The 27,909-nt window shown below is 47.4% G+C and overlaps 1 protein-coding gene across 1 annotated transcript in view; it reads left to right on the top strand.

The window, feature by feature from the left end:
- SHROOM2 (shroom family member 2) overlaps nucleotides 1-27,909 on the top strand; it is an 83,324-nt gene that overhangs the window by 23,191 nt on the left and 32,224 nt on the right. Inside the window, exons 4-5 of the mRNA XM_011966841.1 lie at nucleotides 197-2,519; nucleotides 4,023-4,123. Of these exons, the coding sequence (XP_011822231.1) occupies nucleotides 197-2,519; nucleotides 4,023-4,123 (2,424 nt within the window). The remainder of the gene's footprint in view (nucleotides 1-196; nucleotides 2,520-4,022; nucleotides 4,124-27,909) is intronic.

Below are 27,909 nucleotides of genomic sequence, written 5' to 3'. Positions count from 1 at the left end.
GTGCTCAGTTTCTCCCTGTCTCTGCTAAAATCCAGATGTACTGAGCTGCAACCTCAGCCTCAGCAACTTCACCCTGGGAAGTTGCTGTTTGGCGTTTTGGTATTTCCACGGAGGGCCAGCTGCGTCCACCGCCTTGCCCTTTGCCATTGCTGATGCTAAAGCACACCCTCTCTTGTCCTTCTTCTCGTTCTTGCAGTTCTTCCTCCCACGACCTGTCCAGTTCCTGGGAGCAGACGAACCTACAGCGCACCTTAGACCACTTCAGCTCCCTGGGGAGTGTTGGCAGCCTGGACCACCCCTCCAGTCGCCTCTCGGTGGCCAAGTCCAACAGCAGCATCGACCACCTGGGCAGCCACAGCAAGCGTGACTCAGCCTACGGCTCCTTCTCCACCAGCTCTAGCACTCCTGACCACACCTTGTGCAAAGCCGACACGTCCTCTGCAGAGAACATCCTCTACAGTGTAGGCCTCTGGGAGGCTCCCAGACAGGGTGGCCGGCAGGCCCAGGCCGCAGGTGACCCTCAGGGCTTGGAGGAGAAGCTAAGGTGTTTCCCGCCCAGGGTCCCCAGTGACAGCGACAAAGGCCCCAGGCCAGAGTACAATGCCGAGCCCAAGCTGGCTGTCCCTGGGAGGTCCAATTTTGGGCCAGTCTGGTATGTTCCTGATAAGAAGAAAGCACCAGCATCCCCACCCCCTCCCCCTCCCCCTCTCCGCAGTGACAGCTTTGCTGCCACCAAGAGCCACGAGAAGGCCCAGGGCCCTGTGTTCTCAGAGGTGGCCGTGGCACAGCACTTTACGGCCCCGGCCCAGGCTCAGCCCCGTGGTGACTGGAGACCAGAGCCCACTGATCGGCCTTGGAGGTCAGCACAGCCAGGGAGCCTCGGGAAGGGATCGGGAGGCCCGGGCTGCCCGCAGGAGGCCCGCGCAGATGGCAGCTGGCCACCCTCCAAGGATGCAGCTTCCAGTAGGCTGCAGGCCTCTCTGTCCAGCTCAGATGTGTGCCTCCCTCAGTCTCCTCGTAGCGGCCGCCACCCTCCCCTGTACAGTGACCACAGCCCACTCTGTGCTGACAGCCTTGGGCAGGAGCCAGCGGCTGCCAGCTCCCAGAACGACAGCCTTCCTCAGGTGAGGGGGCTCAGCAGCTGTGACCAGAAGCTGGGGAGCGGCTGGCAGGGCCCCCGGCCCTGTGTGCAGGGAGGCCCGCAAGTGGCACAGCTCTGGGCAGGATGCTGGCCTTCTGACACGGCCCCTGGAGCCCTCAAGAGTCTTCCCCCACCCACGGTGGGCCAGAGCCCACACCGTCACCTACCTCAGCCTGAGGGTCCTCCAGATGCCTGGGAGACAGGACGGTGTTACCCGCTGGACACAGGGGCCGAGGGCTGCTCCGCGGGAGCCCAGGAGCCTCCCAGGGCCAGCCGTGTAGAAAAAGCCAGCATCACATGGGCAGATGGGGAGAGCAGCAGGATCTGCCCGCAGGAGACGCCCCTGTTGCACTCCCTGACCCAGGAGGGGAAACACCGGCCTGAGAGCAGCCCAGAGGACAGCGCCACCAGACCGCCACCGTTCGACGCCCATGTGGGCAAGCCCACCCGGAGAAGCGACCGCTTTGCGACCACCCTGCGGAATGAGATCCAGATGCGTCGAGCCAAGCTGCAGAAGAGCCGGAGCACGGTGGCTCTGACTGCAGCAGGCGAGGCGGAGGATGCCACCGGCCGCTGGAGGGTCAAGTTGGGAGGTGGCGCCCAGGAAGGACCCTTCGCTGGCACCTATAAAGACCACCTGAAGGAGGCCCAAGCCCGAGTCCTGAGGGCCACGTCCTTCAAGCGCCGCGACTTGGACCCCAACCCAGCAGATCTATACCCGGAGTCACTGGAACACCGGATGGGTGATCCAGACACTGTCCGCCACTTCTGGGAGGCAGGCCTGGCCCAGCCACCCTCATCTACAGGTGGCGGGCCCCACCCGCCCCGCATCGGAGGCCGGAGACGGTTCACAGCTGAGCAGAAACTGAAGTCCTACTCGGAACCCGAGAAGATGAATGAGGTGGGCCTCACGAGGGGCTACAGTCCTCACCAGCACCCCAGGACATCTGAGGATACTGTGGGCACATTTGCTGACAGGTGGAAGTTTTTTGAGGAAACGAGCAAACCTGTTCCCCAGAGGCCTGCCCAGAGGCAAGTGCTTCATGGAATCCTGAGAGACAAGCCAGAGAGGCCGTGGACAGTGGGCCGCACGTGTGAGGGCACGGAGCCCTGGTCGCGCACCACCTCCCTTGGGGACAGCCTCAATGCTCACAGCACAGCGGAGAAGACAGGGACGTCAGACCCGCCGCAGAGGCTCGGCACCTTTGCAGAGTATCAGGCCTCCTGGAAGGAACAGAGGAAGCCTCTGGAGGCCAGGAGCTCCGGGCGCTGCCACTCAGCGGATGACATCCTGGATGTGGGCCTGGACCCGCACGAGAGGCCGCAGCACGTTCATGGGAGGTCCCGGTCTTCGCCATCCACAGACCACTACAAGCAGGTAAGCATGGAGCCACAGCAGGGGCATGGCCCCTGCTGACCATCATCTTAACCTGAGGACAGGACACACCCAGAATGCAGTGGCTGACGCCAGGGCTACTCATCTCCAGCTGTGTGAGCATTTACCTTTTCCAGATCTCCTAGTGTCCTCTGTGTCAGAGGTATTTGGGGACAAAATTGACACATTCTAGGCAATTTAAAGTGCCATATTCCCGAAAACCCACATTTTTTTCATTCCCGTTCTCGTTGCCATAATCTCTGGCTTTAACTGTGTTTCCCCTTAAGTAGCTTGCTCCTGCCTTCATACTCAGCAAAGAACTTGGAGGGAGAAACTATGGGAAATGATAACTAACACCTCTGACATGGAAATGTGTGGTTTATGTAAAAGCTTAACATGACATACAATAGCCACTTTTCAAACACTGATGGATGACATTTAATATTTATAGTATTTGGGTTTTTTTAGTATTCTGTTTTTTATTTGCAAGTATTTTCAAGGATTGCTCTGGGGCAAAATGTATTTAAAACACATTAAGTGTTTGCACTTTTTTAAGGTGAGAGTTTTGATGGTGAGAGTTAATGTCCAGCTTTCTAGAAAACTGCATATTTCTTAGCCCTGCTTCAAAGTTGACAGCCTCTTTCTCTCTCGCCCCTGCCCTCTTTGAAAGCTTTTTCTCCCTATTACATCTGCACTTGCACATCTCAAAGAAAAAAAAAGTTCTGCAGTGATAGATGCAGTTTCTTTTTAAAAGAATCCAGGGTGGGTGTGGTGGTGCATTTGCAATTCTAGCACTTTGGAAGACTGAGGAAGGATGATCACTTGAGGCCAGGAGTTCCAGACCAGTCTGGGCAACAAAACAAGACCTTATCTCTACAAAAAAAGAAAAAACACTTAGCCAGGTGTGGCGGTGCCCCGGAGGTTCAGGTTGCAATGAACTGTGTTCTCACCACTATACTCCAGCTTGGGCAAAAGAGCAAGACCCTGTCTCAAAAAAAAAAAAAAAAAAAAAAAAAGAACCACTAGTATATTTAATACAAGATACCTAATATGTGCATGGAAAGAAGGCTGCTGGTTTGCTCTGTGGTGTCCCAGCCCTGAAAATCCATACAGATGCTGTGAGTGTTTTTTTCCACCGTTGGATACCCTGGTTTGTGGCTGTTCAGCATGACCTCTGAGAATTCCATGCTTGCTCTGTCAGGAGCAAAGAATCCCGGGCTCTGGCGAGTACTAGAGCTTGAGGCTTCACCGCTGTAATTTGTGACCAGCTGTATTTTATTTTATTTCTTTTGGCCAATTGTGCCACACGGTTTTACAGGCTTCACGTAGGAGTTGTTTCCTGCCCAGAACAGAAGTGGACGCGGGGTCTTAGTTCAGTCGTCTCAATGAAATGCTTTGTAGAGCTGCCCTGGCAAGGCAAACCCACAAATGAGGGCTTTCATAATCACAGATGTCCTGAGGAAGGCAGCTTGAGGACTTGGTGTCTTACTGTGTTGCCCTTTGCAGGAAGCTTCTGTCGAACTGCGAAGGCAGGCAGGGGACCCTGGCGAGCACAGAGAAGAGCTTCCCTTCGCAGTCCGGGCCAAGGAGGGACAGTCCACGCTGAGGTGGGTGAAATTTGGATTCAGAGTTACTGAAGAGGTGTCTGGGGGTGGGCTTCTGTATGGGTGGGTGCTTGGTTAACATGGCTAGACGTCTGGCTTTTGCCAAACCCAAAGCGGCTGAAATCCAGCATAATTTCCAGCATCCCTGATGCACTGGAGGTCTGGGCAGAGCCTGTGCACCCTGCGGCCCTGCCCAGAGACACATCCCAGGGCAGGGAGGCCTTCTTACACGGCGGTGACATTTTTTTGGTTCTTAAAATGGCTACTGTGTTTTCCACACGGTAAGACTGCTTATGGAGACATAATGAGAAGTCCAGTTTAACATACTGGAGCTGCACGTCTTTGCACAGAGCGCCTTATGGAAGGGCAGCTTTAGCTATCTAGCACACAGCTGTGTGCCTAGCTGCGGCCTGGAAATCGGAGTTGCCTCTAAGGATTATTAGTAGGAAAGGAACGGGCAGGCTTTCCTAAATTGGACCTAGTTAATGAGTTAATTTTGAGCTTTAAAATAGAAATCGAGTTAGTTGACTCCCAAAGAGAGGCTGCAAGCATCTGCAGAAACTGTGGCAGCAGCAGGAGATTAGAGCGTTTTGTGCCGTAATTCCAGAATGTGCACTAGGCCGCTTAGTTGTGGCGAGGACAGGGTTAGATTAAATACATTGTATAATCTGGGCCAGGCGTAGTGGTTCACACCTGTATTCCCAGCACTTTGGGAGGCTGAGGCAGGTGAATTGCTTGAGCCCAGGAGTTCAAGACCAGCCTGGGCAACATGGTGAGATCCCGTCTCACTAAAAATAGAAAAAAACGAAAAAATTAGCCGGGTGTGGTGGCAGGTTCCTGTAGTCCCAGCTACTCTGGAGGCTGAGCTACTCATTCAAGCACAAGAATCGCTTGAACCCAGGAAGTGGACGTTGCAGTGAATGGGGATTGCACCACTGCACTCCAGCCTGGGCAACAGAGCGAGACCCTGTCTCAAAAAAAAAAAAAAAAAAAAAAGTATAATCTTCCCCTTCATCACATGAGGAGGGCAGGAGGAGAGTGCGTCTCTGCAGAAGATGTGGTGCAATCTTGTTTTTAAAAGGCGGTTGGAGGGATGGGAGTAAATGCACGACAGGGTTCCTGGGTGTGGATTGTTCTGTCGCCTTGAGAATCTTGTGTGATTGCTGTGACATTCATGTTAAACACCAACCTCAAAACTTAAGGTTCTGTTGCAGAAATTACCAATTTAAAAGTTTGCTTTCAAGAGCCTCATGTAATGGGGTTTTATTTCATTTGGCCTTAAACAGAGCTGTTAGCCTTCTACAAGGGGATCAAATATTTATGTGACTCTGCAGCGACAGGATTGATATTGTGTGTCTGCTTGTGGAGGAAGTCTCTGCAGTTACTTAACAGACTCTGAGGCTGAAACCAAGAATGCGTGGGTCAGAAAGGCCGACGAATAATCCACCTACAGAATTTAGCTGTGTCTGAGAAGCACAATTAGAGCTTTATGACTGTGGATTCCAAGTGGGTCACGTGCCGAGCACCAGCTGCAGTCTGTTTTCCAAGCCAGCTCCCAGGCCGTTGAGGCCGGGTGTGCGGTATATCGCGGGCAGTGCTCGATGGGCTCTGCACATGCGGGCCTTGCTTTGCCCCTGCGCTGTGCCTGATGCCACAAGCGTATCATCTGTGCAGAGGGCACCCGTGCTGGTGAGAATGTATAGCTCTGCTGTGCATGGAGGGGGTCGCCCTGAACAGCTGTCACGTGCAGGCTGTGTGAGAGTGAGTGAATGGCACTGTCGATACTGAAAGGGTCGAGAGGAAGCAGGGGCCCCATGCCTCATTCATCAAGGCCGTGTCTTCCAGCAGACTGCATAGCCACTCCAAAGAAATTAGTTCCAGAAACTCTCTGCTTTTGAGCTACTAACCCAGCAATTTTCAGAATTGTTGGGTGCGTTTTTTTTGTTTTTTTTTTTTGAGTGGTGAGGCGTGATGAAATTTGGGAATATGTGGGTTGAAAAGTTGTTTTCAACTTTTTTCAGAGACTCTTTAATTTCTGAAGGACCAGCAAGAAAGAATACACTTGAAAAATTTAAATGGAAAATAATAGAAGTCAAAGTTCAGGCAAGGGATTGTCCTTTGCCCACCAAAAAGAAAATCTAGAATACAAAGGTTTGAAGATACCCAGTGTTTTGCATAAGTTTAAAATAACGTAGACGCGTCTGTGTAAATCATATGAAGTGCTGCTGTGATAACTGATGCATAACAAAAAGTATGTATTGTTGTATTCTGTTTGGATAACAAAAGAATGTTGAGATCAGAATTTTTGTTGTTGTTGTTGCTCAGGTGAACCAAATAGAGGTAACATTTTTTGTGAAGTTCAAGATCCTATGTTAATATAAAGACAAGTAGGGCAAATTGAAGTGATGATACTTTTTTTTTAAGTTATGTGATGCTTCAGAAGCTCAGAGGAGAGAGAGCAAAGTGACTTCTGGCTGGGTTATGGGAGAAACAGGTGGTGTTTGAGCTAAAATAGAACTGAACCTGAGGGAGCAGACCCAGCACGTTTGCTTCCCTCCAGCTCTTCTGTCCTGAACAGCCCACCACCCGCCACCCTCACTGCCATCAGAGGCTTCACCCCAGACCTGCAAGGTCAGGCATCATAGCCAGCAGGAGCCTGCTTTGGGGAAATGCTCTCTCCTGCTGACTTGGGGCCCCTTGAATACTGGGTCTGTTTCCTAGTGTGGCCATAACAAACTCCCCAAGACTGGGGGGCTCAAACAACAGAAGTGGATTCTCCCACAATCCTAGAGGCTGGAAGTTCCAGATCAAAGTGTGACAGGGCTGATTCCTCCTGGGGCCTCTCTCCTAGGCTTGTAGATGCTGTCTTCTCCCTGTGTCCTCACAGGGTCGTCCCTCTGTGCATTTTTGTATCATTTCTTCTTATAAGGACCCCAGTCCTACTGGATCAGAGCCCTCCCCAGTGGAACCCAATTACCTAATTTTGCCTTAATTACTTCTTCTAAGGTCCTGTCTTCCAATGCAGTCACATTCTGAGATACTAAGGGTTAGGGCTTCAGCACATGGATTTTGTGGGGCACAGTTCAGTCCCTAACACTGGGAGAAATGTCCCTGCTTCTCCATTCTACCTTTATAGTAACCACTTCTGTCAGCTCTCTCAGGAGGTGTCATCCTACCCTTGAGCTGATCAGGCTTTATGTTCATGACAGATGTGAAAGCCTTTAAGATGAAGGGAAGAGGGAGCTGTCACCTTGTGGGTGGCACAGAAGAGGGGCATTTGGCAAAACCTGACTGGAGGGCTTTTTGAGGAACCTGTCTGGAGGGTTCCTTGACACCATGCAACTGAAGGTTGACAGCCGTACACACCTTCTGGTTCAATCATTCCATCTTTTAAGAGTTTACTTTGAAAGTGGACATCTACTGCCCCGTGAATGTGCTAACCTCTTCAGACTGGGATGGTTTGGCAGGGGGACAGTGACTCTTAAACTCACTTCACGAATGTATTTGCACACTTTCACTATTCCTTGTTGTCTGCTGGGCTGGACTGTTGGCTCCCAGAAGACTGGATTTTTCTTTTTCATTTCTCGGTACCCTGTACCTGACATATATCCTGCGCAGATTACGTGCTCAATAAATGGTTGGATGAATGGAAGGAGTGGTGGATGGACAGATGGGTGGATGAGTAGACGGATGGACCAGTCCTCAGGTAGATAGTTGGAGGATGGGGAGGGTGGGTGGATGAATAGTTGGATGGATGGAAGGGTAAGTGGATAGATGGATGCATGGATGGATACATGGATGAGATGTAGGGGTACATGGATGGATAGATGGATGAATGGAAGAGTAAGTGGATGGATGGATGGATGGATGGATGGGTATGTGGATGGATGCAGAGGTGTATGGATGGATGGATGGGAGGATAAGTGGATGGATGGACGAATGGAAAAATAAGTGGGTGGATGGATGGATGGATGAAAGGGAGGGTGAGTGGGTGGATGGATGGGAGGGTAGGTGAATGGATGGGAGGGTAAGGGCATGGATGGATACATGGGTGCATGGATGGATGGAGGCATGGGAAGGTGGATGGGTGAGTGAATGGGAAGATAGAAGGATGGGTAGGTGGATATATAAGCAGATGGATTGGTGGCTGAATGGATAAATATCAGCCTGACCTTCCTTGAGTCAGTCTTTCTTGATTGTGGTGAATAATCTTTCCATATTGGTACATTCTGTGTCCTAAAATTTTATTTAGAATTTTAGTTTACACACTAGTAAGTGAAATCGCCTCTACTTATCCTTCTGCACTAGTATGGCATTTGGAATCAAGAAGACATAAACATCTCAAAATAAATTTGGTAGCACAGATCTGTTTTTGGTATGAGATTTTAGACCTCGTAGGAAAGTTTAGAGGTACCACGTTTGTTTGTTGCTCCTCAATTTCGAGAGGCCTTGGGTGAGGACTGTGTTCTGGGTGGCTCCAGAGACTGGCACTGAAATGAGATCTGGGGGCGGCCTCTGGAGCTGTGGGTGCTGGCAGTGTCTTCCTTCTCTGCCTTCTTGCAGCCACTTCCGCCCCCGCCTGCAGGAGCCACTGCCAAGCACTGATGAGCTGGCACTGACCTCAGGCTTGTATTTTGTTGAGACAGATGGGAGGGGAGGCGAAGAATGAGAGTATATCCTAAATCCTAATACCAGCTGAACATTGAATGCATATGAAATAGAGCTCTTTAGGGAACAATTTGCTTTCATATAATATTTGTAAACAAGCTAAATGAACCTGAGGGTCATCTTCCTGGATGTTTTCCCTGAGAGGTGACTTGGTGTACAGAGGTGCGTGTGAAGACCAATTTTTCATTTACAAAACAAGCTCCTTCATGTAGATTTCAGAATAAGTAACAGATTTATCATCCAAGCTCTCCCCCTCATTTGTCACTTTAGGGCAGACGTTTGCTTTCCCTGGCCTTCAATTAGCTCAGGGCAATTGAAGCTTTCCATTCTGAGCTGCTGTGCTAGGTAATTATGAAGACCGTGCTGGATCGGGTCAGGATAAAAAGGTGAAACTTGATCTTGGAATTTTGTCGGGGCAGAGCCCAGCATTCTGCATAGCTTTGTACAGTGTAGTGCTGCATGCTGAACAGAAAGGTTCTTCTTGTGCAGGATGTAACAGCCTCACCCCAGAAGGGATAAACGGTAGCTGTAGGAGAGAGACTGCAGTATGGGTCTAGTGGGCTTGTCTTTATGTCTTTTTTTTTTATGTAGTTTTTTGAGACAGGGTCTCGCCATGTCGCCCAGGCTGGAGTGTAGTGGTGCAACCTCTGCTCACCACAGCCTCCACCTCCTGGGCTCAAGTGATCCTCCCACCTCAGCCTCTGGAGTAGCTGGGACTACAGGTGCACACCACCATGCCAGCTAATTTTTGTATTTTTTTGTAAAGATGAGGTCTCACCATGTTGCCCAAGCTAGTCTTGAACTCCTGAGCTCCAGCGATCCACCCATCTCAGCCTCCCAAAGTGCTGGGATTACAGGTGTGAGCCACCACACCTGGCCTTGTTTTTATACCTTACTTTGCAACTACAATTTCCCCTTACATTTATACCCATGGGAACTTAAACCCAGAATCGAGACAGGCGGCCACCTGTTTGTTTACTTTTTGGTTTGGTCTCGTGATTCCACATTATTTAGAAGGAGTAGCTTTCAGGTGATAGTTTACGGTTACAGGATTTCAGCTAAGGAGGAGAAGCGAGAGCAGGGAGGCAGATCCACAAAGCCCTCGTGTGGAGGGAGAAGAGTGCAAAAGGAGGCTGAAAGTGACCAACGTCCCGAGATGCCAGAGCTGAGGGAAGCCAGAGGGAAATGCAGAGGAAAATTTAACTCAAGCATCTCAGTTCTAGATGGGGCAGGTAAGCAGTCTTCTACAAACAGAATCTGTGTCATTGAGCAGGGCACAGTGGCATGTGTCTCTAATCCCAGCACTTTGGGAGGCTGAGGCAGGTGGATCACTTGAGTCCAGGAGTTTGAGACCAGCTGGGGCCACCTAGCAATGCCCCATCTCTACAAAAAATACAACAGTTGCTGCCCCATGGTTGGGTGCCAACATACATAGCTGTACTTGCACAGGCTCCTTGATCCCTCATGTGACTCCCAGGCTGTGGCCTGAGACTTGCCTTTCCAGAAGAATCCAGCCCTGTGGAAAGCTGCCCCTTTGTTTCCCAGCAGCCCCATCCCTGGTGCCTACCCAAGAGCTCCCGCTAGCCAGGTGAGCCACCGGCGGCCTCTCTTGGGGGAGAGACTCCCGTAGCACGTGCTGACGTGGCAGCCCCGCTCCGCTCTGCCTCTCCTCTGGCCTCCTTTCTTGTCAGCTGGCTGCGTTCTTCAAAGCTCTCAGCCTCTGGGCTGACCTTGGCTGAGTTCACATGTTACGGGATCCTTTGGGGCTTTCACCTTTCTCCAGAGAGCTACCTGGAAATGTAGATGTCCATTCTCCCCTTTAGCTTCTTCTAGCCTCCATTCCTCTTGGCTGTGTCCTAGTCCAGTCCCCCACCCAGGTTGGGCCGAGGTGACACACCCACCCAGAAGGCTGTACAGATTGATCAATCGATTGATTCATTGACAGGGTCTCGCTCTGTCGCCCAGGCTGATGTGCAGTAGCACAATCATGGCTTACTGCAGCCTCGACCTCCAAGCTCAAGCGATCCTCCCAAGTAGCTGGGATCACAGGCATGCGCCAGCACACCTAGCTCATTAAAAAAATAAAAAAAGTTTTTGTAGACAAGGCCTCGCAGTGTTGCTCAGGCTGGCCTCAAACTGCTGGCCTCAAGTGATCCTCTTGCCTCGGCCTCTCAGAGTGCTGGGATTACAAGGGTGAGTCACCGCACCACACCCAGCCAATGTGTTCATTTTTAAAGTTTGACTTACGAGTCCCAGAGATTCAGTGTCTTATGTGGCTGTTAGGTCCTTGCAGTTAGTCTCAGAAATCGATTTAGCTCATCTGTTTTCTGAAGGCCCACACATTTGAAATAAAAAAAGAAATCGTTCTGAGTCACCTCCTTCTCAATATAAATAGAAAATGCGTTCAAATATTCCCACAAGTTTTGTGTCTTTTAAATCTGCACAAACCCAAAGAATTCCTAGAGGAGGCCACCAGAGCTAGCAGTATGTGTCAGGTCTGCATCCCCCTGGGCCAGCTGAGCAGCCCGCTTCAGGCCTCTTCATACCACACAGCTCACCACCACCTCCACCGCCAGGAGAATCCAGAAGGCCGGAGGGCGAAGGAGGACTGACGCATGGGTGGTGATGATGCGGGAGCCAGTGATGTATTTCTGCTTTGGGCTTTCTCACACGTGGCACTTGGAGCACATCCTTGGCAACATGTCTGTCCTCTTTGCCAGTTTAAATTTTTGTGTGTTCGTTTCCATGCTAGCTCTTAGAATCTAAATCAAGTGTTGTGGATGGTGTGCAAGACCATGGCTGTGTGTGTGAGTCTCATTGACCACAGTGCTGACCCAATTTCCTTTGGTGGGAGTAAAGAGTAAGTTCAGGACTCCCCTGTAAATGATGTGCTCTCCCGTGGATGAGGGACAAGAAGGACATCAGGGCACTATGCCAGCAGAACTCTGTGCCCTGTTAGTCGAAACAAAAGTGATGGCTGAGATTAGTCCTTCTGTGGCACCCAGGAAACTTTGATAGCTGGGCCAAGAAGCAGCGGCGCTGCAGTGCCCCGGGCCGTGAGCATCATGGTTCATGCTCAGCAAAGCCACATCACCTGTCATATAGACCCGACATCAGCTTTACAGTTTTGCTTGCATATAACTTGCAACTTTGTTTTGTGTTTTATAGCCTAAGGACTATTAAAATAAGGAAACAGATTTTATATATAGACATTAAACAGTCTAATAAAAAAATCAAAACCACATATTGTATGATGCCATTTATATAAAATGTCCAGAATAGGCACATCTGTAGATAGAAAGTAGATTAGTGGCTGCCAGGGGTTAAGGGGGCAGAAGTGAGGGAGCGACTGTTCACGAGCATGGCGTTTCTTTGTGGAGTAATGAAAATCCTCTGGAATTAGATAGTGGTGATGGTGACTGCTGTGACTATACTAAAAACTACTGAACTGTGCTGTTTCAAAGGGCAAATTTTATGACATATTAATTTTATCTCAGTCTTTAAAAAAAAATCTCAGCATTGGGAATCCATAAGAAAACTTCTTTTTAGTTTAAAATGGGTCTGTCAGGCCGGGCGTGGTGGCTCATGCTGTAATCCCAGCACTCTGGGAGGCCAAGGCGGGTGGATCACCTGAGGTCAGGAATTCGAGACCAGCCTGGCCAACATGGTGAAACCCCGTCTCTACTAAAAAATTAGCCAGGTGTGGTGGCAGGCACCTGTAATCCCAGCTACTGGGGAGGCTGAGGCAGGTGAATCGCTTGAACCTGGGAGGCGGAGGTTGCCGTGAGCCGAGATGGTGCCACTGCACTCCAGCCTGAGCAACAAGAGTGAAACTGTCTCAAAAAAATAATAAATAAATAAATAAAATGGGTCTGTGCATTAAGTGGCTGTAGTTCAGAGATTGACAAAGGTTGGGGAAAATGAGATGATAAATATTTTTGGCTCAGAGGGAATTAGTGTCCCTGCTGCGACCACTCAGCTCTGCCGTGATGGCGCAAAAGCAGCCACACGGTGACCAGGTTGCCCTCCCTGCAGGCCTGCTAAGAGGACTCTGGCTAGATTCCAGCCCTTGCTGGTCCCCCTGGTGGGGAGTGGCAGGGGAGGTGGGCAGCATCCCTAAGGTCCCACCGAACCCAGCAGCCACAGGGGCCTTTCCCTTCTTCACATTCCTTCCTGCCCTGCCCTAAAGCAGGAAGCAAGACAAGGAAACCTCTGAGTCAGGTATGTGGATGTCCCCTGCAGAACTCACCTGGTCCCTTCTTTCAAGTCATTTGTTTCTTTCTGTGAGTCAGCCCTGCCTCCTGTTTACCAGGCACAGGTGGTTTTGCCTGTGGCTCCCTGAGCATAACTGGAGTCGGTGTGACACAGGCTGTGTCTCTGAATAGAAAGTCTCCACACTGCCGTGCTGCTCTCCACTCTGTGTTTGCCCACTGTATGCACCAGAGCTCCCTCCCGGCTCCCCATCTCCTAAGCAAATCCCACACACCTGCATCCCATCCTTCCTCAGATCACTTCCGGAATTGTCTGCAGAGCTTGAGTCTCATGGTTTGTGAGACACTCTCAAGCAGCTCACCCAAATCGGGTGGTGTCAGATGGTGAAAGTCTGAGGGGTCTAGGTCAGGGTCACTTGGAAACAAGTTCCTGGGGGAGCAGAGCAACTTTCTTCTCTACTTCGAAGAATATGATAAAGCACCCCTAGACTCACTGGTTTCGAGTTCTAGGGAAGCAGATATTGATGACTCAACAGAGGAAAGAATTGTGTAATCATTGCTTTAGTCAGGGGTTAGCAAACTATGGTCAACAGGCCAACTCTGGCCCCCTGTCTGTTTTTTTAAATAAAGTTTTATTGGCATGCAGCCACATCCATTTGCTCACAGACCACCTGTGGCTGCTTCCTCTCTATAATGGCAGAGAGTTGAGTCATTGCAACAGATCAGATGGCTCCTAGAGCTGAAAATATCTGCCATCTGGTCCTTTACACAAAGGTTTGCTTGCTGACCATGTTGGGCTTAGTGGAGGGATGAAAGGGATGGTCTTACATGAGCGTGCTTCCAGCACAGGGAGCATGGAACCCAGTGGCAGTCTGTCTGGATGTTTTCAAAGAGGCTTCTTTGTGATAGTTCATGATTATCTTGCAACATGATATCTGTCTCCCCATCCCTAGTGTGGTTAACTTGGGGAAGTTTGCTTTGTCCAAGTAGAGGGGGCTGTGGCTTGTTCACAGCCCAAGAATGCAGGAGCACGCAGGATGCTGTAGCACCAACTTTTCTGACTTGTTAGTGATAGCCTGGGTTAGGGAAGGTTGCCTTTGGACCACATGGGCTGGGCATGCCACTCAATTCATGGAAAGTGACTCAGAAAAGTTTGAGGTTTCACCAAGACTGTCTAAGAGGTGAGGAGGAAGTTCTTTCAGAACATAAGGGTACTAGGGTGGTGATTTCATTCTGTTCTTTTTTTATTTGTGGAATTTTTCAAGGGCACAAATGTTTTGTGTCTATTAAAAGCAGATTTGTATGCATTTTATTACAATGATTAAGATTTTGAAGTCTTAATAGTATTAATACTATACAATCTACAAAAAGATTTGAGCATCTTATAAGCCCTGATAATTATGCCTCGCTCTAAGAAACATGGCTATCTGGAAAGCCACATTATAAACTTTAATATTATAAATGTACTTTCTGTTTAGAAGTAATTCTTGGAGAGTCTCCTTTAAGAATGGATTCCTAGGCCAGGCACAGGGGTTCATGCCTATAATCCCAGCACTTTGGGAGGCTGGGAAGATTGCTTGAGCCCTGGAGTTCAGTACCAGCCTGGGCAACATAGTGAGACCCCATCTGTACAAAAAACATTTAGCTGGGCATGGTGATGCAACCTGTAGTTGCAGTTATTTGGGAGGCTGGGTTGGGAGGATCACTTGAGCCCAGGAGGTCAAGGCTGCAGTGAGCTATGATGGTGCCACTGCACTCCAGCCTGGGTGACAGTGAGACCCTCTCTCATAAATACGTAAATAAATAAATAATAAACAAAAATGAAAAAACAGGATTCCTAGAGCACAGCCAGCATGCAGATCTTGTTTTCTAAGGCTTTTCTCCAATAAAAGGAACCAGGGCTCCTCAGAGGAATGGCTGAGTCTAGGGTTGGGGCAGGAACTGTACAAGATGAGCCTGGAGTATCTTATAGTGCCAGAAAATAAGTGCTCAAATACACCCATAAGTAAACCCAGCAGTGACAACAGTGTGGATATGTCATAGGGACACAGGAGCCAACAGTGACCAAAGGCAGAACAAGTTAAGCAGCAAAATTAATTAGTAGTGGATTATAATCCAATATATAAAATGAATCCACAGCCCAGACTGATAACATGGAATGGTTGAATAAATTAACAAATGAAGAATAGAGAAATCTGCTGTGCAGAAAATTGCCAATACTTTATGTAGCTACTCTGCCCTTAAGGAGGTGGAGCATAGCTCCCCACACTCAGTGTGGGCTGCCAACAGTAAGCTCCCTCCAAAGAGTACAGTGTGGCAAGGGGGGCCGAGGAGAGGAACGTCACAGTGGAGAAACTGGTGTCTACCGACTTCACCAAGTGATCAGGGTCAACGTTGACAGGTAAGTCATGTTGACAGCATGCCCCTTGATATCATAGAATGACAGTGGCACTTCACTTCCATGGTCTCTCTCCCAGAAGTCCCAGGCTAATCATAAAAACACATCAGACAGTTCCCAATTGAGAGACATGCTGCAAAATGCCGGAACAGACCTCTTCAAAACTATTAAGGTCATCAAAAACAAGGAAAGCCTGAGAAACTATCATAGCCTGTTCAGGCTGCTATAATAAAATACCTAAGATTATATGACTTATAAACAGCAGAAATATATTTGTCACAGTTCTGGAGGCTGGGAAGTCTAAGATCGAGGCACTGGTAGATTCGGTGTCTGGTGAAGGTGCTTTCTGCCTCACAAATGGCTGTCTCTCTGCTGCGTCCTCACATGGTGGAAGGGGAGAGGGAGCTCTGAGGGGTCCCTTTTATAAGGGCACTAATCCCATTCACAAGAGCTCCATCCTCATGACCTCATCACCTCCCAGAGGCCCCACCTCCTAACACCATCACCTGGGGGTTAGATTTCAACATAGGAATTTGAGAGTGGGGGGCACAAATGTTCAGTCTAAAGCTATAGCACCCTCACAGCAAAAGGAGTCTGAGGAAGCAGGCTTGAGTATGATGCAGTACCTGGATGAGGTTCAAGGACAGAAGGAGAACATTGAGTGAAAAGAAAATTGGAATAAAGTGTGACCTTTAGTTAATATTAATGTACCAATATTGATTCATTAACTATGACAAACACACCCCATAGTAAGTCAGATGTTAATAATAGGGGGAAGCGGGTAGAGGGCATATGGGAGCTCTCTCCCGCCTGTTGCAATTTTTTAGTAATCTAAACCCATTCTAAAATGAGATGCTGGCCAGGCGCAATGGGTCATGCTTGTAATCCAAGCACTTTGGGAGGTTAAGGCAGGAGGATTGCTTGAAGCCAGGAGTTCAAGACCAGCTTGGGCCACACAGCAAGACCCTGGCCAGGTGCAGTGGCTCACGCCTGTAATCCCAGCACTTTGGGAGGCTGAGGTGGGCGTATCACCTGAGGTCAGGAGTTTGAGACCAGCCTGGCCAACATGGTGAAACCCCGTCTCTAATAAAAATACAAAAATTAGCTGGGCATGGTGGCATGCATCTGTAATCTCAGCTACTCGGGAGGCTGAGGCAGGTGAATTCCTTGAACCTGGGAGGTGGAGGTTGCAGTGAGCTGAGATCACGCCACTGCGTTTCAGCCTGGGTGACAGAGTGAGACTCCATCTCAAAAAAAAAAAAAAAGTGTAATGAAATATTTATTTTTTACAAATTTTTATGTAGAGATGGTGTCTTGCCATGTTACTCAGGCTGGTCTCCAATTCCTGGGCTCAAGCAATCCTCCTGCCTCAGTCTCCCAAAAGTGCTGTGGTTATAGGTGTGAGCCACCACACCCAGCCCTGTAATAAAATATTTAATCAGCCATCAACTGATTGCTGTTCCGTATGTGGCCTGGCAGTATGTGTTGAGCATCTGAGAAAAAGAGATGGCCCAGGGTGAATGGCACCCTCTCTTAGAGACAGGAACATGTACTTGGTAAAGTAGTACATGAAGATGAAAAGTACTGGAAAGAACGTGGGCTTTGGAGTCGAAGACACAGGCTCGAATCCTCATTCTGCTTCTCAGTGTAAGTGTGTCAGGTCCCCCCCAAGCTTGCTGAGCTCACAGCCCTGGAGCATGGGGATGTGCAGAGCAACCTTGCTCGCAGACTTACTTACTTGCTTAAGGGATATAACATTAATGAATCAGCACAGTGCCTAAGGTCAAGTGTCGACATGCAAAAATAAAAAATCTAAAATAGCAGTGGTACAGTATATGCTGCAAAGCAGCATATGTTATTTGGAGAAATGAGCAAGAGTTGAAAGTAACTGCTATGAATGTAGAAGAGGTTGACAGGAGCAGGTTGGAAAGAGAAACTCTGTCCTGGTGGCTAAGCCCAGGATGAGGGAGGGTGGGATAGGGCTGTGAGGCGCAGCACCTGGCAACGCTGCTTCCTGGACGGGCTGTGGTGCTGAGGTCTGGGGCTGCATTAGGAGGGAGGTGGGGCGCAGGGACTTTAAATACAGATCATTGTGAAATGGTGAATTGGGAAAGTCAGGTCCAGCCTGCCTTTGTCTTCTTCCCTGAGTGCCTTGCACACATTCAAACTTCCGGAAACACTTGTTAGTTGCTTGATGGGTTACATTCCTAATGAGTGTGTAACCAACCCAAGAATATATGGACATAGAATAGGCTGTTGAATGTTTTCTTTTGCCTCCTTATGGTTGTGGAGTTGAACTGTGTGTCACATGTGTTATAGGATTACCTAACATCACTAAATAGAGAAAGCTGTAACATCAGTGCAGTAGGCTTTCTATATTTCCCCGTTAAAATATAATAAGTGCTGGGCACAGTGGTTCACACCTGTAATCCCAACACTTTGGGAGGCTGAGGCAGGAAGATCTCTTGAGCCCAGGAGTTGGAGGCTACAGTGAGCCGTGATCATACCACTGCACTCCAGCCTGGGAGACAGAGCAAGATCCTGTCTCCGAACACACATACACACACACAAAGGAAGACTGCCCCCCAAACCTTTTGGGGTTTTAAAGTACAAGACTTTTGGGGTTTAAGCACTGAAGTGTTGGAAATGTTCCCCACTGAGGCGAGGAGTTGCTGATGAAGTGATGGGAAATGCAAGCGGAGCCTTGAGCCGTGGAGGTGAAGGTTGACGGAGCCTGCGTGAGCTTGCCCATCAACAAGACAGCAGGCACAGACAGGCCAGCTGTTGTGAGCTTGGCTTTAGGACTCCATTCAGTAGGCAGGAGGAGAGCTGCAGCAGAGGCGGGCTGTAGGTCCCTGAAGCACATCGCTGCCTTCACAGCTGGGCAAGCTCCCATCCAGCGCGGTAAGCAGAGCCGGGTAAGGGACCCTTGCGTTTGCTCTCGGGGCAGTTCGTCCCAGATGGAACTGGTTTCAGGACGCCTGCGCCGTTTGTTAGGGGTTTGTAGTTCCCAGTGGTTCTTTTGTTCTGCTATCTTGAAAAGCAGGTTGCTTGTCAGCTCACAATGCTGTGGGTAAGGTCTGGCGAGGTCGGTGAATGTGTTCTCATTGTTTATTCTTCTGCCTGAAGATGAGAAATAATGCAAATCAGAGTGCAGATTCCGGCTCGAGCTCTGCAGGCATACACGGATGTGCGAGGGTATGCTCGCCGGTGCTGCATGTGTGCTTGGGGATGCATGCAATCGTTGCAGCTTGGGATTCACAGTTAGCTGAAAGCACATTGGAACTGGAAGGCAGTGCTCTTAACACCGTGTTCTAGGCTGGAAGCCGTAGAGCCAGCATCTGCACTGATGGGACTGCAGCCCTTGGTATGTGGGACCCTTGCTCCGTGTGAGTTCTGCAGATGGGTTCCCTGAGGGAGCTGGCTGCAGGACGCCAGCATCGCATGAGGACTTGTCTGCCTTGTTTGCCTTTTCTTTTTCAGTAGCAGTAAGAAACAGGCATTCCCACTACTCAGGCATTGAATGCGGACATTGAGAAAAAATGGTGAGTCAGCTACATCCAAATGAAAAAAAAAGCGGCGAAATCAGGTGTGCATGTTTAGTCATGAGAAATATTCCCTGAGTGTTTTGCACATAGCCTGCTAATTGCAGTGAGATAATTTAAATAGAGAAAATGGAATCACCATGGTTCTTAGCATTTTCCAATTCTTTTATTTTCCTCTTTGGTGTGATTGTGACAGTTTAAGGGTTTTACTATACGTGCGCTTTTTCCTCCCTTTTATGTTGTGATAAAAGAAAGAGATGATTAGTTTTGGCTATATTTCTAAATGGTTGGAATGCTTTTGCTTTACTAAAGGAAGCTTTTGTGTGTGCAGAGGGTCGATGCCATTTTTACAGGGAAACTGATGCATAAGTACGTGTGCACACACAGACTCTCTCTTTGGTCTGCATTTACTGACTCACATGAGTAGGTGTCATTTTGAAATACATGTTTTTAGCAGTTGTGCTAGTTGAAAGGTAAAAAGGCAAAGGAGTTTGAAGAAAGGCTTTTGGAAATCTACCTGGTAATGCTTACAACTAAACAGCCTACTGCCTTGTAGATGGTCTTAAGATTTATAATATGAATGGAAAATAATATTTTAATGTATCATATAAAAAAACTGAAGATTTGGTACCAAGTTGATGAATGGTTGGCATATTTCTTTTCATTACAGAATAGAACCTTTGAGGTCATACTCTACAAGTATTTATTATTATTTTATTGCAGAAAAGTATTGCATGGGTGGTAGAGGCACATTTCTTTCTTTTGTCGCACATAGTAGCAAAAGCATTTTATACTTTGTCCCTTTCTGTTTCTGTCTCTGCCTCCCCCCGCGCCCCACGCCCCCCCACCACCCAAACCAACACCATACCTCTTAAGGAAAAAAATTGCAGGGGAATTCTCATCTACAGAGGCATGAACAACACACGCAGAAGTGGTTTTTTACAGAGTGCTAGGAATAACCATACGTGTTGGTGTCAAGCATATAGGCTGCAGAAGGCTCTGTTGCCCAGCCGGGGGGACTAATGACCCTGGTGAGTGCACGCTGGCTGCTGCTTTTTTTGCATGGGCTGGCTGCTCTTCCAGAGTCTGCCTGTGGATTTTGGAGGTTGAGGAAGGAAGGGAATATTTTATATGGCCTTTGGAATACATTTACTTTACACTACGTTTAATTTTTTACCTCTTATGTGCATTACATTTTTAAGAAGACCAGGGTGGGGGAGCAGTGGGAAGAAGCTGTCTTGTGTCCACCCATCTTTCTTTCCCCTGTCCTCGGGCACTGATTTCCAGCTGGCTTTTCCAAGAGCAAGTAAGATAGTTGGGTCATTTCTGGAAGGCTTGTAGACATCCCTGGATGTCTGAAGAGGTCCTAGAGTTATTTACTTGTTTACCTTTAAGACATATTTGCAGACTCCTTATTTAAAATTCCTGAAAGTTCACAGTGCCTCTTCACATGTATACCTTGGGTCCTACTATGCGGGTACCGTCTTGATTTTATAATGAAGCAAACTGGGGGTGGGGTGACCGGATTCTCACAGCCAGTTAGTGAAGAGCCCTTGTGGGGCAGCATGGCTGATTTTCAGTCTGGTGGGCTCCTGCGGACTAACGGGCCAAGGTCCTCCAGGTAAGGCTGAATGTAGAACTGGCCCCAGAATTCCCAGTTATTCTCTTTGTAACTTTCACATTCCTTATCTAGTGTGCTGCCAGTGCAGTGAGAAGGAATTTCAGTTTGGACTTCTGGGGGTGAAGTACAGAAACCCGTCAACCAGGCGGAGACAGCATGTGTGCTCCTCAGCCTGCATTGTTGTGGCTTGCGAAGCCACCTAACCATTCTGACCTTCCATTTCTTCGTCAATAAAATAAGGGGCACAGATTAAATTATTTCTTTTTTAAAAATTGTTTATTTTTTATTTTTACCATTACCTTGATCTTGAAGATTAAATTATTTCCAAGGTACCTTCCAGCTGTCATCATTTTTGGTTCTTAGGGAGAGAAGCGAGGGACTCAAATTTCCCTTCAGTCATATTTCCAGCTCTGTGGGGTGATTTGTGGCTGCACTGTTTTGCTCATTTGCCATCATTGTTTCCAGGAACAAAAGCATATGAATATATATGAGATACATGCACAGGTGTAATAGCTTTGATATCCATTTACAAATAAAATCAGCTCTGTCAGCAAACTCCATTTTCTGCCAACAGGGCTTTGTTGACGGAAATGCCCTTGACAGCTAAACCTACTTCGGTCTTCTTGTGGTAATGCCTCATAAAGCCACTCACTGACAAGGTGCTCTTGGGTATAACTTGCATGAAATTTGTTATAAAATTATTCTGTTAAAAAAAATCTGGCCGTTGGACCCTTAAATGTACTTGGAGGCCATTAAGGGTGGAAAAAAAAAAAAAAACCCTAGAAATTCTAGGGAAATTTTCAACGTTTATAGACGTGTGTGTGTGTGTACACATATGTACATACCCATACACATATATGTACTACACACGTTTTCTATAGTAATTATGCATATAAAGTTACGTCATGTACAACAAATATCTGAAGCCTATTGGATAAACAGTCCATTTCTGATTCTAATTCAGCTGAGTTAGATGATAGGCAGGCAATAATCTGAGATGGGAGGTTTCCGCAATTTGGGGTCACATGCAATTGCGATAAAAGGAAGGTTGAGATTTTCTCTTTAATTTATGAAGCTGATATGCTATTCTAACTAGTTTTTATTATATCTTACCACAGGGCCACCCAGAATTCAAAATTACTCCTGATTTTGTAAGCTTCACATATGTTTTTGAGAATGAGGTTTTATGCTAATCTGAGATTATAGCTTTCAAGGCTGTGATACATAGTTTTTATTAACATTTCCTATTTTAAAAATCAATTTTGCTAATTAAAACCTTTTTATTAAGAATATGTAGAAGTTCTGGGAAGCAGAGTGAAGATATTACAAATCACCCTCAATCCTATCACCCAGAGTCTCCACTGTGGAACATGGAAGTGTATCTGCTTTGAAGTCCTTGCAAATATATGTTTTTACACATGCAATTATATTACACATACTGTATGTAAGCTGCCTTTTTCTGTAACTTGTATGTGTATAGTGCATGACATTCTAAAATCTAACAACCCTGTAGCCATACTGTGGACATTTAGGGCTGCTGTTGGTGTTTGACAGTTGTAAATAATACTGCAGCAGATATCTGCGGTGAAATGCTTGTGCTCTTCTGTGTTGATTTCCTTGGGATACAATTCTAGACATGGAGTTGCTAGGCAGGCATTAGAAAATATCACCATGTTGCCCTCCAAAAAGTGTGTGCTTACTATTTACACTCTAGGCACCGATCGTCCAGGGCAGTCCTACTTCTCCCAAAACTTTGTCAATATTAGACATATTTAAAATTCTGTGGTTTGATAGGCAAAAAAGTTATTTCATTTTTAACTTGCATTTCTTCAGGGACTAGCAAAGTCAGACTTTTCTGGTGTACTGAGTGGCCATTTGTGGTTTTTTTTGGTACATTACTCTTCAGGGCATGTTCATTTTCCTACTGAAGATGAGCCCTTTCTTTATTATTGTCGTTTAGGTTGCAGATATATCCCTGCCGTGTGCTGTGTGCCTTCCAGATGTTAGTGGGTGGTTAGAGTTCGACTTTTTGGACACACAAGTGTGTTGAATTTTAGTGTTGTCACCCTTGCACCTGGAGCCTCTGTGTGGCCAGTTCTGCCTTTTGGTGGCTACTGGCTTCTGGTAGTTGTGCATTGCCATTACTGGTCTCTTGTTACCATATGTGCTGCAGAAGGTGTAACCACCAGGAGCTCTGTCAGCATGAATTCCCTAGGAGGTGTAGACATCCATCTGGGAAGGCTGGTAGGAAAATTGTCTCTGTGGAAAAATTAAGAAATGGCCGGCTTTCCGACAACGCTAACTCATCATAGTTCACTTCTTTTGCTCTGGTTGACGGGAAACTCGTGGTCCTATTGGAAGCACAACCGTAGGACCTCTGTACGTTCTAGGGTCCGGTCTGCCCTTTGCATAAGGGTGCTTGCCCCTGCTTGTGCCTTTCTGCTTTTTGTTTACATTTGCTCTCACTGTGATGTTTTTATGTTCCTTTTGATACTCAAGTTGTGTGTTTGTTTTCCTGCGTGAGACACTTCTAAACATTTCATCATTTAAGGTATACATGGATCAAAGTAAATAGGGACCACATAAACATATGTAGAAACACGTTCGGAACACCAAAGAGCTTCTCAGTCACCAGTTAATATTGTGGTTCTTTTCTGTTGTTGTTGTTGTTGTTTTTGAGATGGAGTCTCGCTCTGTCACCCAGGCTGGAGTGCAGTGGCGCAATCTCAGCTCACTATAACCTCCACCTCCCAGGTTCAACCAGTTCTTCTGCCTCAGCCTCCCGAGTAGCTGGGATTACAGGCATGCGCCACCAAGCCCAGCTAATGTTTTTTTGTATTTTTAGTAGAGACAGGGTTTCACCATATTGGCCAGGCTGGTCTCGAACTCCTGACCTTGTGATCCGCCCGCCTCGGCCCCCCAAAGTTCCGGGGTTATAGGCATGAGCCACCACGCCCGGCCAATATTGTTATTACAGTCATTGTTTTATAGAAAAACTTAGTGACCTCATATTGTTCTTACCGGGCAGGTGAGCCTACCAGAATCTGTTTCTGTAGTAATTGTGGAAATGTGACGTTACAGTGGAAGAGGAGAGTTGGGACATGGCTCTGGAGTGGAGCTGGGGCTGTCCACCTCTCACTTAGGATGGAATCCTCTCCTAGGCCCTTCAGCTCCAGCACACTGGAAGTCTAAGGGATTTTGTTTGTCTGTTTGTTTGCCCCTATGTTTTAATCACCGCTAGGATCAGAAGAACTGCAGTCTCTGTGGACAGGTCTTCAGGTGACATCAGTATGTTATCTCCCTGGTTAACAATTAGCATTCCCGAGGTCGGGTGCTGTGCTGCATGCAAAGTTGAAGCAGGCACAGACAGAACCTTCCTTGAAGGAGTTTGTCCTGTATTAATAGTGAAGATAATATATAAATTGTTCAACAGATGACCATAGACTGGGAGGCTTAAACAACAGACATTTATTGCTCACGGTTCTTCTGGTGGCTGGTAGTCCAATGTCAAGGTGCTGGCCTGTGGATTCCTGGTTCATAGATGGCACTTTCTACCTGTGTCCTCACATGAGGGAGAGCAGAGAGAGGAAGCAAGCTCTCTCGCCTATCTTTTCTTTTTTTGAGACAGGTTCTGTCACTCCAGGCTGGAGTGCAGTGGTGCAATCACAGCTCACCGCACCCTCAAACTCCCAAACTCCTAGGCCCAAGCAATCTTCCCACCTCAGCGTCCTGAGTAGCTGGGACTTTAAGCATGTACCACCATGCCTGGCTAATTTTGTTTGTTTTTGTAGAGATGGAGTCTCATTATGTTGGCCAGGAGGGTCTCAAGCTCCCGGCCTCAAGCAGTCCTCCCACTTTGGCCTCCCAAAGTGCTGGGATTACAGGCATGAGCCACAATGCCATCCTTGAGGACTTCTTATGAGGGTACTAATCCATTCATGAGGGCTTCACCCTCCTGACTGCATCACCTTCCAAAGGCTCCACCTGTTAATCCCATCCCATTGGAGTTAGGATTTCAACTTACGGATTTGGGAGACAGGGCACAGGCATTCAGACCACAACATAAATGTGAATGGCTGCGGAGCATGGGAGTCAGAAGGCCCGAGCACATCAGGTTGCCTCTTTGCTTCCTGCTCCTTTCCTCTCTCTTCCCCCCTCCCTTCCTTTGTCTCTTCATTCCTTCTTTCCTGTTGACTCAGTGAGCTTTTGCTGCAACCTGCTTTGTGCCAGGCGTTGTGTTGGACCCGGAATACAGAGGTAGATGAGGCAGGAGTGAGCACAGTCATTTGAGCCAGGAGGAGAGATACTAAATGAAAATACCACAGAATGGTGAAGTACTGTCTAGGAATCAACAGGTAGAGATTCAGTACTGTGCAAGTTCAGAGAAGAAAGACATATCTGTGTCAACGGGTCCAGGAAATGTTTCATGGAGGAGGTTGCTTTTTTTTTTTTTTTGAAACGGAGTCTCGCTCTGTTGCCAGTCTGGAGTGCGGTGGCGCGATATTGGCTCACTGTAGCCTCCGCCTCCCCGGTTCAAGTGATTCTCCTGTCTTAGCCTCCCGAGTAGCTGGAACTACAGGCGCCCGCCACCATGCCCAGCTAATTTTTCTATTTTTAGTAGAGACAGGGTTTCACTATGTTGGGCAGGATGGTCTTGATCTCCTGACCTCGTGATCTGTCCCCCCTCGGCCTCCCGAAGTGCTGGGATTACAGGCATGAGCCACCATGCCCGGCCCCGCATTTCACTGGATCTTCAGAACAGGAATGGCTTCCTTGGGGAGGGTCCCAAAGAGTGCGAATCAAAACAGAGATTTGGGAACCACCAGGCATGCATAGGTAGGGCAGGGCATCTCAACTCACTGCAGCTCATCAGACAGACATCTCAACTCACTACAGCTCATCAGACAGACATCTCAACTCACTACAGCTCATCAGACATCTCAACTCACTACAGCTCATCAGACAGACATCTCAAATCACTACAGCTCATCAGACAGACAAATCACTACAACTCGTCAGACAACTCACTACAACTCATCAAACAGACATCTCAACTCACTACAACTCATCAGACAGACATCTCAGATCACTACAGCTCGTCGGACAGACATCTCAACTCATTACAACTCATCAGACAGACATCTCAGATCACTACAGCTCATCAGACAGACAAATCACTACAACTCGTCAGACAACTCACTACACTCATCAGACAGACATCTCAGATCACTACAGCTCATCAGACAGACATCTCAGATCACTACAGCTCGTCAGACAGACATCTCAAATCACTACAGCTCATCAGACAGTATATCTCAACTCACCACAATTCATCAGACAGACATCTTAGCTCACTACAACTCATCAGACAGTACCTCTCAAGTCATTGAGTTTTATGGTCTGTGACTGATACCCCGATAGAGTTGTGGAGGTGAAAAGAGTACAGGTGAAAGTGTTCGGTAATATGAACACCTCCTAGATCCATCCTAGATGTCTAGAAATTCACACACACAATTCACACACACATTTGTGGCTCAGAAGAGCATGTAGGTGTAGGGAACAAGGCGTAAGGTGAACCCAAATTCATACATTGCTTGTTACCTCTGCCCAGACCTTAGTAGCTTTAAGCTTTTGTCAATAATAGATCATACCTTATAAATATTACACAACCCAGATGCTTCTAAAACTATTATTGAGGTAACTGAAAATGTCTGCCACAGTAAGATAGTATTTATCACAGAGATTCAGATATGATTTTTTTTCTCTTTTAATCTAAAGAAATATAGTAATGAAAAAAAAAAAGTCAGCTAATATGCTATAAGCAATTGTTGGGAATCTTGGCATGAAATTCAGGGTACCGATTATATCCATATCCAATTTTTAGAAGTGGATACTCTGATGTGTTTATGAGTTTTATTTCTGGTCTGCTTCCTACTCCTCAAAATTCCCTGTGTATACATTGAAAACAAAAAGCCAGCCACAGATCACTTGATCATTACAGCATAAAGAGTAGAATAATTGTGTTAGTTACCTTGCTGCATAACAAATCATCCACCAATTTGGTGGCTTCAGCACCACTAAACATTTATTATCTCATACACTTTCTGAGGGTTAGGGAGGAGGTTAACTGGGTTATTGTGGCTCAGCATCTCCTGAGATTGCAGTCAACACGTGGGCCGGGACAGCCGTCTTCCAAAGGCTTGCTTGGAGCTAGAGGATCCGCTTCCAAGAGGGCACCCATATGTCTGTTGGCAGGAGGCCTCAGTTCCTCCCCACATGGATCTCCCTATAGGGCTGTTTGAGTGTCCTCACAACATGGTAGTTGGCTTCCCCACTGTGAGTTATCCTCAGGAGAGAGGAAGGAGGAAGTTGCAATGCCTGTGTGGTCTGGTCTCAGAAGTCACACACTTCTGCCGTACATTTTTAAACCAATTTATTGAGGTATGATTGACATACAAAAGGCTGTACATATTTAATGTATACAACTTGATGAATTTGGAGATAAGTATCTATATGCCTGTGAAATCATTACCACAATCAGTGCCTTAAATGGATCCATCACCTCTAAAAGTTTTCTCCCACCCTGTCAACCCTCTTTTTTGTTGTTGTCATTGATAAGATCTACCCTCTTATCAAATTTGTAAATGTACAATACATAATGATTAACTACAGATGCTATGCTGTGCTGTGCAGTAGGTCTCTGGGACTGATTCATCTCGTGTAATCGAAACTTTGTGCCCTCTCACCAATCTCCCTGTTTCCCCTTCCCCCATCCCCTGACAACCACCATTCATTCTATTTGAATGTTTAAAATTCTTCACGTATGTGGGACCGTGTGGCACTTGTCTTTCTGTGCCTGGCTTGTCCCACTTAGCGTAATGTCCTGTAGCTCATCCATGTTGTCACAAATGGCAAGATTTCCCTCCTTTTTAAGTATTTTCTATTCCTCTATATGCACACATCACATTTTCTTTATTCACTCATCTGTCAATGTCTGCTTAGGTGGCTTCCATGCCTTGGCATTCACAGTATACATAGTTCACACAAGTGAACTATTCACAATAGTTCATGTTGTAGTGAACATGTGAGTTCTGCCATATTTTGCTTGTTCAAAAGGAATCAGAGTCCGGCCTACTTCTAACAAGCTCCATTTGTTTGAAGGAAGGAGTTTCAAAGGAATTGTTGGGACTTCTTTGTTTGTTTTTTAGAAATGAGGTCTCTCTCTGTTGTCCAGGCTGGCATGCAGTGACACAGTCATGACTCAGTGCTTTGTTGAACTCCTGGATTCAAGTGATCCTCCCGCCTCAGCTTTCCGAGTAGCTGGGACTATAGGTGCATGCCACCAT

This window comes from Mandrillus leucophaeus, unplaced genomic scaffold (assembly GCF_000951045.1).
Source record: "Mandrillus leucophaeus isolate KB7577 unplaced genomic scaffold, Mleu.le_1.0 Scaffold777, whole genome shotgun sequence".
In the NCBI taxonomy this organism is placed as follows: Eukaryota; Metazoa; Chordata; class Mammalia; order Primates; family Cercopithecidae; genus Mandrillus; species Mandrillus leucophaeus.
The sequence above is the reverse complement of the archived record's forward strand: the minus strand, read 5'-3'. Positions and strand labels throughout refer to the sequence as shown.